Below are 9,754 nucleotides of genomic sequence, written 5' to 3'. Positions count from 1 at the left end.
CAATGACTCGTATCAGTGTTTACTTAATGGTTCTCCGTGTCAGAATTGTGAACCAACTAGGATATCAGACAAGGGGATCCCCTATCCTCTTATTCTTTTTTTATTATGACTATGAAATTTCTCTCTAGAAATCTGTTAGCTGCTGAAAATAATTAGATTATTACAGGAATTAAGGTGTTCAGAAGAGCTCCACCTATTACTCATTTTCTCTTTGCAGGTGATTTCCTTATATTTGGTAAGGCTAATATGTAACATGCTTGCCGTAATCTTAGTCCTGGAGCTTGCACTGATCTTGCCAAAGCCCTTAACATGCAAGTTGCAAATGACTCCGAGAGATATTTGAGTGCTCTACACCTTTTAGGTCATTCTAAGGTCAAATCTTTTGATCCAATACTTCAATCTTTTGAAGCTAGACTTAAAAATTGGGCTAGCATTTCTTTTAACCAGACAAGTAGATCTACCATGACTAAATCTGTCTTGAATTTCATACTTGTTTATCAGGTGGGCTGTCTCAAAATCCTTAATGTTCTTATCACTAAACTAGATATTTTATAAAGAAATGTTTGATGGAGGTATAAGGAAAGTAAAGGTCTGAAATTCAGTGCTTCGAGTAGTATTGAAAATCCAAAACAGTTTTGCGGTTTAGGATTTAGACACTTTAAAACTTTTAATGATGCTCTTATATGCAAACTTGCCGGGAAGGCTTGCTCTGATTCAGATGCTTTCCAGATGAAAGCCATGTATCCAACCGGGCTGGACTATAACTGATCGTCACCATCACTGCTTTTGTAAGTAATCACATGATCCCCATACGTTTCTTGATGTCATTCATCATCCAAACACTCCCTTTAAAGTTGGTCCTGTATCTGAATGAGTAACTTCGAGACGTGGCTTTCCACTCGCCACGTGTTCGCTACCAAAAGAAATTAATATTTGTTTCGATACTTCTCAGAAAATTTAATCACACAACTCATGACTTCTTTTACATTACACGTGTTTAAACAGCAAATCCACAGACATGTAATGATGTAAATCATCGGAACACGATAACGTCATCGCATTCGAATGTACAGAATCAAAATAAGTTTAAGTCGCTTTTTTCAAAAAGTCATTTCTACGGGGTTCCATTAATACATTTTCCTTTCTTCTGTAAGAATTCAAGTATTTGAACTAAAAAACCAGACCATATTGAAAGAAATTTCCAAAATCGATCTCAGAGTCGAAACTTGAGAAGAAGAAATTGAAGTTAAAACCATAAAATGAAGTCAATGATGTCATTGTCTCGCTTGCTCCATTCGCAAGCTTCACTCCAGAGACTACAGTGAGTTCCCATTTCAATTACAACAATTGTTTCCCTTGATTTTAATGAAACCCATTTATGCATTTGATAGAATTACCCGTGTTGAATTTCATGTTTCTTTTTTATGAATCATGGGACGAGGGTATACTTGGATTATGAAAAGCGATGGGTAATGTGTGGATTGGTGTAGGTGTTAGTTTTTTTGACGATTGATGTGAACTAGGTTGTTTGTGTATGCCTTTATCATATATCTATGTGCCTGGGTTTTTCAAGATAAATTGAGAATATATGTATGGGTAAATTGTTCATTCGTTTGAATATAGTGTATGAGCGAGGTTCACCTCGGTTCTTCACTGCAGGGTCACCTTGGTGTCTTGTGCATGTGCACTATATTACAACATTCAATGAAGAAATTTATGCACTAGTAGTTCTATTCATGGTTGAGGTTTGGATTTTACTAAATGGGAAATGCATTAAAGGGAGAGTTAAATAGGATTTTATTGTACTTTGCTGAATACTAGAAGCTTTTTGTAATGACAATTGGTATTAGTATTTAGTTTCTACCCAATATTGAGATGTGTAAGTTTTGTCAAGCAAGCGGCCTCTTATGTTTATTTCCGCATTTTTATTGTTGCTGGAGTGCATACTTTGTGGTTAAGGTGTGATGGGTCATGTTGTCTCAAACTTATGTGTTTGGGCTTTTACTCTATGATTGTTTTTGTACTGTATTGATGATATTGTGTTTGCTGCCATGACAGTGTAGTGCCTGCATCTGGAAGTGGGAGGCTCCGTACAACGGATTCAAATAAAGTAGATGAACCACTTAAGGTACCAGAAGCAGAAACTGTGCATGTGCCTCCACCTCCAACAGAAAAGGTACTCAAAGTTCTGTGGAGTAGTATAACTGAGCATTTTGAATTATGTACTACTTAGAATCATACAAATTCCAATGTAAATCGTTCTAAATGACATCTTGTGTCTGTGTTCAGTTACTTGTGCTCGGTGGAAATGGATTTGTAGGTTCAAATATCTGCAAAGAAGCTTTAGACCGTGGTTTGTCTGTCTCTAGTCTTAGCAGGTATTCTAGTCTTTAAAAAATCACAAATGTCTGATGTTGCTATACGAACAATTATGCAGATATTGTTTGTTTGTGGAATTATGAATTTATTATCTCTTTCATCTATATAGGATGAGTCCAAAAAGAAAAATATACTATGTTGTGGTGAATGTTTCAAATCCATATTAATGCTTTTAGTACCTTCAGTTAAATCCATCTTACTCTTCTCATTCAGGAGTGGAAGGTCAAACGTAAATGAATCCTGGGCTAACAATGTTGTCTGGCATAAAGGTTGTCTTATAGATTCTGCATGTTTCATTTTCAGTACTGCCACCGTTCCATATCTTAAAGATGAAATATAAAGTTTTTTTGGTTTTTTAATCCTTGCTCTGCAGGGGACCTTCTCGAACCTGATTCCTTGAAGGATATCCTGAAAGATGTTACTTCGGTGGTAAGTAGTTTCTTTTTGTATGTATATTTGTTGGTCATTGAGTGCCATGTAATTATGCTATTGCTAGCAAATTGCATGCAAGGATGGCTTGGGGTATAACTCATTTACTTCTTTTGTGGGTGCACTCTATGTCCCACTGACTTCAGTACTCGGTGCTGTTTCTTAAACATGATTTTAGTTTCCATGTCTACTTATTTGATTTGTGGTGGTGGGTGGGAAGATGTACTGAACAATTTTGGGCAGGATATTATATATGACTGCGAGTCATTTTACAGAAGTAAACTTGAACCTAGGTTTCTAGAGAAGGGATAGAAAGAACATTGGGGACTTTTATACTTTTCTCCACTGGTTCCACTTTATGCTAATTGCCAGCTGACAAAGTTTAGGCCTCAGTACGCATTGATTATTAGTTGTATTATTTTTGGGCTTGAGATGGAAGTGTAAATAACCTTCCTTGTGGCATCTGAATGTCATGACTCGACCTTTATTAACTACATCGCGAATCAGCAAATGAATTTTGACCATTTGCGTTCAACCTGACTGTGGATGTTAGGTTCTGTGAATGTACATAAAAATCCCGCACATATATGTCAATTTTGCTTGTATCTTTTGATATTTTTGAGTTCTTTCTTTTGTAGTTTGAAACAAAGTTACCCTGTTCATTTTCCCTCCGTTGTTCTGTAGCATGTGTCTTATTCAAGGTATACTTCTGCAGATATCATGTGTTGGAGCTTTTGGGTCAAATTCATATATGTACAAAATCAGTGGAACAGCTAACATCAATGCGATTAGAGCTGCTTCAGAACTAGGTAGGGACATGCGATGTAATTCTCTTACATGGTAGTCTTGATTTGTGGTAGAAAATTTTCAGAAAGGTATTACATATCCTAAGTAATACTGTTGCTAACACTACATGTAGTTTTGTTTTTCGCAAAATCAATGAAGTCGGAGTGAGCTCATAGTGGGGTTATACTCCAAACCTCAACCAACCAAACCTTGGACCCAAAAGAGAAAAATGAACATCAGATCAATGTCATATACTTAGTGAACTTTCCATGGAAGGTTGTCTTTTTCATGTAGTATGTGTTACTTAACATGTTCTCCATTTTATATTTTTGTGTCTAATCATCTGATGACTGGCAAGTGATTTTGATAAAACCTTTACACCTCCTTCGCATCCACTGACTCTGTCGATTGGATTGATTCTCTTCCTGTCATTATGCAAATCCTCTGATACAGGTTTGGGTAGTAAGTTTATCTTAGATATCTCTGAATTCCTATTTGCAGGTGTTAAAAGATTTGTCTATATCTCGGCTGCTGATCTTGGTGTAGCAAATTATTTGATGCAAGGGTATTACGAGGGCAAGGTACTTTTCTTGGTTGTTTGTGATTCTTCAATGCCGAACAATTAGTTTTTTACCTTCTCTGACGAATTGTTTCATCTAAACTATATGATGCAGCGAGCTGCTGAAACTGAGTTGTTGACAAGGTTCCCATATGCTGGTAATGTTTCTCATTCAGTGTCTTCTGCTTGAACACTTGGAGGCATAATTTTTAGGTTTGATAACGGGTTGTTTTTGAAACTATGTCTACGAATTACTGAGACTTTCTCCTAGGTGGACTTAGAGGTGTGAGCAGAACTGTAGAAGATTAATGTAGCTCTAGCTCCAGTCTTTCGTAGTTATCTTGAGCGTGATTGTGTACATCAATGAATTTACTTTCGTGAGGCTGGTGAAGCACCGTACATTAGCTGGCTGTTAGATCTTCTACCTCCCTCGAGCGCACCTGGCGGTGGATGAGTCACCCTCACCTCACAAGTCACAAGTTGATGCAGTGTCTTGCACTCAAACAATTCATATCACCATAGAACTTTTAGAGTTGTGGGTATCATATAAGTCCAGTTTCTTAACCTGGTTCTGCCTCTTCATTAGAAGAAAGCAACTCAGTAAAATTCTTGAGATTCAGCCTTTTCGCAATTGAAATATATTTTACTGAAAATAATAATTTAGTTGATTTAGTTATAGTATTTACAAATTAGAACTTGTGTGTTTCAGGAGTAATTCTCAGGCCAGGATTTGTTCATGGTACCCGCAAGGTTGGAAGTGTAAAGTTACCTCTTGGTCTCATTGGATCACCATTGGAGATGGTAAAGATACTTTTATCCATTTTAATTTGTTATCCTGTCTGCCCATTCAGAAGTTAGTGAATGCTGTGGCTAGTACATTGTTAAAAATAAAATATCAATGTAGAATCAGCTTGAGTTGGAGGGGAACTTCGTTTCCTGCTCCATCAGATCACAAAGTACTCATGGTACCTTGGGTTGGTTTAGAGTAAACCTATACAAGGAACACGGCCACATGCTGTCATAGTCTCTCAATATGTCGCTGTGTAATATTCTTCATTTTGAGTTACAACTTGTACTTCAAATCTCAATTTGTTGCACACACACACACAAGACATTAGACATTAATATAGAGTACTGCAAAAACATACGACATTTGGTATGGACTGTGTCTGCCATGCTGCTAAGGAGTCAACAAATGTTGGACGTGGCTGTCTGTGTGAGCACGTCCAAATCTAGAATGTGGGGTTGTCCGTAGCACAAGGTGGTTGACCCACATGCATCTGTTATCTTGGCAATGACTCGAAGTTTGTCGGAATGTGACATAATCTCCTTGTTTCACTGGTCTATTGCAGGTTCTTCAACATGCTAAACCCTTAAGCCGAGTACCACTGGTGGGTCCTTTGCTCACACCTCCTGTAAGTGTAAATGCTGTCGCGAGGGTCGCTGTTAGAGCTGCGACTGATTCCGTGTTTCCTCCTGGCATTGTAGACGTTTATGGTATACTACGCCATGGCCAACAAAAGTGAACAGAGCATTATGTTTCTTTTTGTTTGAGTTCCAAAGTTCAGCGAAATAAATATATCAGGAGATGATTTTAGATGTCTTTTTCTTGAAATGGTATGTACAAAATTGAAATCCCGGTTTTGAACAAAAATTTCATGTAATAATAAAAATGGGATACATGGATCAATAAGTTTCACTCCCTACTGTTCCCTACCTAAATTCCTCGTTTTTTCATTCTCTTTGAAATACTCTAGTCTGTCCAGTCCCCTCACGATTCAGTAAGCCGCACGTCGTCACTCATGAGACAATCCATGCACTATTCTCTTCCCTATTAAAGTTCCCCACTGGATGTAATTCCCCTGTATCTTTTTCCTTTTCACAGCATTTGTTTACCTCTTTACTTCTAATTGATCTTACATATCATGATGAGCTGGAAACGGTATTATTTTACATGACGATCTGCACGAACCACTAAAAGCAGACTCTTCCATAGGCTATTAAACTCAGCTGGAGAAGCAAAAACCAAAGGCCTATGAGCTAAAGAGAATTTGATAGAAAGTACTAACTCTAACGAAGAAGTTTTTGCATGCGGTGTAAAAAGCCAGGACATCATAATACAACATATGCAAGGAACCATTGGACTGATGGGTGTGGCATGTCGACCGTGTGTTTTAGATTTTCAACTAGGCGCAATTTCTTTTTCAGTTTAGTTTTGGATTTCAAGTGTAGTTTCAATTGTTTTTTTTAGACGTTGTTAAGTTCTCTTTCATCTTTAGCAGTTCTTACTTTCCTTAAGTTCTTTATCAACCAATGCATTACTCTTATTTTTTACTGAAATATTTTTTTTTTTGATTCAGAAAGTTATTTTAGTTTTTAAATATCTGTATTAGTGTAAAACGCGCAGTAGCCAAATCAATCTTACGTGACTGAATGATGATACCTTAGGGTCAATTTCGGAGAAAAATTGAAGACTCGCACATCTTTCTATTTAACTTTCTGTTTAAATATCCATTTGAGGTACTTTGGTGTACATAAATTGGTTTGACTTATAGGCATATACATTTCTGCAATGACGGTCAACAAAAGAAATCTTTATTTTGGGACTAAAAGTACGGAAATCTTTATTTTCAGGCATATACATTTACGCCGGTACAGTACCTTAAACTAGGATCTCAAAGATCTAACATCGGCAAATCTTCACAGGAAGATCCAGAAACCATAAACAAATTTGCATATGAAGATTCATTTTTTCTTTTAAAAGCAAAAAAGGAATGCGAGGGTGCTTCATAATGGCTGCAAATTAGTTAAATGATAACTCAGAAAGATACTGAACAACTCATTATGAAATTTGATAGACACCCATATATCAATTGTTCAAAACTTCAAAACTTAACAACCGACGTATACCAATTAGTCTAAACATTGAAATGATGTTCAACTCTCAAAACATAGAACTTCTGCAGACCATCAAGCTATTGTAAAGATAAATAGCAATAACCTAGAATGTTAATGCATTTCACTAAGTTCTCCATCTTTTTTCTAACAGTGCACTGGATCATCAAGGAGTTTACACACCATCTTCGCTCTCATTCTTTTGATTTTTCTGGTTATGTCCATCGTACTATTCGCATACCCAAACTAGAACCGTTCATTGATATGCCATTTCATGAATTTGCATTCATATGTAGCACAATAGCAGCTGAAATCAAAGGTCAGTTATTAGCAACAGAAGTCATCTCTTGTACGGATTTTTAAATGAATAATTACCAAGTTGCATTTTCAGAATCTTGTTGAGGACATTTTGTCAATATTATTTTTTTTAGTATGAATAGGGTTTTCTAACCTTTCTGGACGACACTTATTCGTTGACAAAACCACTTTTTTTTTTTTTTTTTTGCTAAGTCACATATTTTTATTAGAACGAAAAACTAAAAGTTCATACAAAAATATTCAAAAGCCAAAAGGAAAGCTAAAATTACATAAAGGAACTAAAAAGAAAGACTAAGCAATCAACAAGATCTATAGTAAACTGTGCCTGGCATTTCAATATTATTGAGAGAAGAAGGCCTTCATGCATGCTGAATCCTTTCTCCCAAATGTAATCTTGCACCTTCCTAAGCCAAACTGTCAGCAGAGAAATTGATTTCTCTATAGCAGTGAGTGTAGAGAATTTCAGATAAGTACTTACAAGCTTTGAGCCATCTAGCTTTGATGAACCAGGGAATATTCCCAGACTTGAAATCTGCTACTACTGATTGAGAGTCTGAGTTGATGACAATCTTTCTGCAAGATAGAGTAATTGCCCATTCAATAGCACACACAACTGCCACTTTCGCTTGCTGCATGATCAACAAAGTTTAAGGATACTCATCAGTTATATTAGTCCGAGTTTAAAGAAAAACATTAGTTCAACGCATAAAACAAACTGCAAAACATGCATATGGCAAACTGCAAAAAAAAAAAAAAAAACACACATACCATTTCTAATGCTTTAGGTAGGTTTCTATCTTTTCCATCACTAGACTTCATGGAGTTGTACTGCGTCCACTTATCTTCTGAATTATCATACATGTTTTATGCAGGTATCTGGTGATTTTGTTGAAGGCATCTGGTGATATCCAACCTGCATAAAACATGTAGGATAAATTCTAGAATGGAGTCTTTTTCATCATATCTAAGTCTGCATCGGATATCTTTCTTTTGATGTTAGCAACAAGAGTTGCAGAATCTTTCGTGGACCATCCATATGTTGCGTTCATTCTTCCTTGGTTCCTGATTCAAACGCTACCAACATATTAATATGTGTTTATGCAAAAAAAAAGAAATAAAAAGAGATGAACTATTGCAGAAACATATTTGTTTTTGCTCAAACACATTGGTACGGTTTTATGAATATACCTGATTAATCAAACGAAGAATCAAGATTTATTTTGCCTTCCAACTATACCTATCAGGTTTATCTTCGGTTCCTGGCAGCACATTTTGCGGAAAAAAATTTCAAAAAACAAAAACAAAATCGTTTTTGCTCGGATATGAACATATGTAGAAAATCAAATAAGAAAAATGGCAGTAACAAAAATCCCTGGTGCAACTGCATTTTAGCGCATTCAATCCACATAAAATGCCTAAATAATCTCAGTCAAATTATACCCGATGAAACTAATAATCCTAGAATATAGCTTGCAAAAGATAATATTCACGGATTTATTTTTGTTTTGTTTAACATTTTTATAAAATGGCAAAAATTGTAAATTGAAACACAATTATGGTTCATTGCATAATCAAACTTGAAAAACGGAACATAAACTTTAAAAATTGGGTAGACTCCAATTTTAAAAAGATTGTTTTGTAAACACTAATTTGAAAAATCTTATTTGTGTAAATACCTATTCCCTCTAACAATATTTTGGAAAAAGATTAAGGGGTTTATGAATGCGAATCTACACAATGTATATCAATCTTACTCAAAGAAATTAAAACAAAAATCTAACAGAGAAAAGGTTGGGTAATTTTCCCTTGAAATATTGGTGTCTCTAGCAAGGACCTCCTTAATATCGAATTACAGAGTACAATTTGTTAATTGAATGAGTTTGTGCTTGCAAATCTCCATGTTGGAGGGTGATTAGTCTCAAGTTTTTGCACCCTCAAATTACAGTTGGCGCCATCACGACCATGGGACACCAGATATTTTTGTTTAATGGTGGCCAGGAACGGACCAAAAAATCTTCCAAGGATAGGGGTAGATCATGCGGCCTAAGGGCAAAATTTTTTAGAACGAATTGCATAGTTGGTGGCTAATTTGGAGTATAAAATAATAGGTAATCCGGCAAGGAAATGATTAAAATTCCAAAAATTAACAACTAACCGTGATTGGAGAAAGTAATTTATGAATTATGGAAATATAATCATGGGCAAAAAAATATTTGGGCTAAAACTACGTTGATTTGTCTTAAAAACAGGTGGGCTAGATACAAATTTTCAAAAATTTCCTGCACAAAAAGTTATTGGGACAACAAAATATGGATGGCTACTGCCCGGGATAACCCCTTGCTAGGCTCGTCCCTAATGATGCTCCAACATCGAAAAATGTTGTTATAC

General features: G+C 35.9%; 2 protein-coding genes across 3 annotated transcripts; one reads left to right on the top strand and one right to left on the bottom strand.

Annotated features, from left to right (window-relative positions):
• Nucleotides 1–1,130: 1,130 nt before the first annotated feature.
• On the top strand, nucleotides 1,131–5,875 carry LOC113281930 (uncharacterized protein At1g32220, chloroplastic-like). Its single transcript, XM_026530830.1, has 10 exons — nucleotides 1,131–1,321; nucleotides 2,059–2,176; nucleotides 2,290–2,378; nucleotides 2,593–2,648; nucleotides 2,753–2,808; nucleotides 3,524–3,617; nucleotides 4,096–4,175; nucleotides 4,269–4,311; nucleotides 4,863–4,954; nucleotides 5,506–5,875. Exons 1-10 carry the CDS (start codon nucleotides 1,260–1,262, stop codon nucleotides 5,677–5,679), a joined length of 864 nt encoding a protein of 287 aa, XP_026386615.1. The 5' UTR covers nucleotides 1,131–1,259; the 3' UTR covers nucleotides 5,680–5,875.
• A 1,119-nt stretch (nucleotides 5,876–6,994) lies between these two features.
• Nucleotides 6,995–8,647, bottom strand: LOC113281931. Of its 2 annotated transcripts, XM_026530833.1 has the most exons (4): nucleotides 8,555–8,647; nucleotides 8,135–8,428; nucleotides 7,845–7,995; nucleotides 6,995–7,355 (listed from the first exon to the last, which is right to left on the bottom strand). In XM_026530833.1, exons 2-4 carry the CDS (start codon nucleotides 8,225–8,227, stop codon nucleotides 7,321–7,323), a joined length of 279 nt encoding a protein of 92 aa, XP_026386618.1. In that variant the 5' UTR covers nucleotides 8,228–8,428; nucleotides 8,555–8,647; the 3' UTR covers nucleotides 6,995–7,320. The 2 variants fall into 2 exon arrangements, with proteins under 2 accessions (XP_026386618.1, XP_026386616.1); XM_026530831.1 differs by lacking the exon at nucleotides 6,995–7,355 and having other exon boundaries at nucleotides 7,574–7,995.
• Between the last annotated feature and the right edge of the window lie 1,107 nt (nucleotides 8,648–9,754).

Source organism: Papaver somniferum, chromosome 5, assembly GCF_003573695.1.
Source record: "Papaver somniferum cultivar HN1 chromosome 5, ASM357369v1, whole genome shotgun sequence".
Taxonomy (NCBI): Eukaryota; Viridiplantae; Streptophyta; class Magnoliopsida; order Ranunculales; family Papaveraceae; genus Papaver; species Papaver somniferum.
The sequence above is the reverse complement of the archived record's forward strand: the minus strand, read 5'-3'. Positions and strand labels throughout refer to the sequence as shown.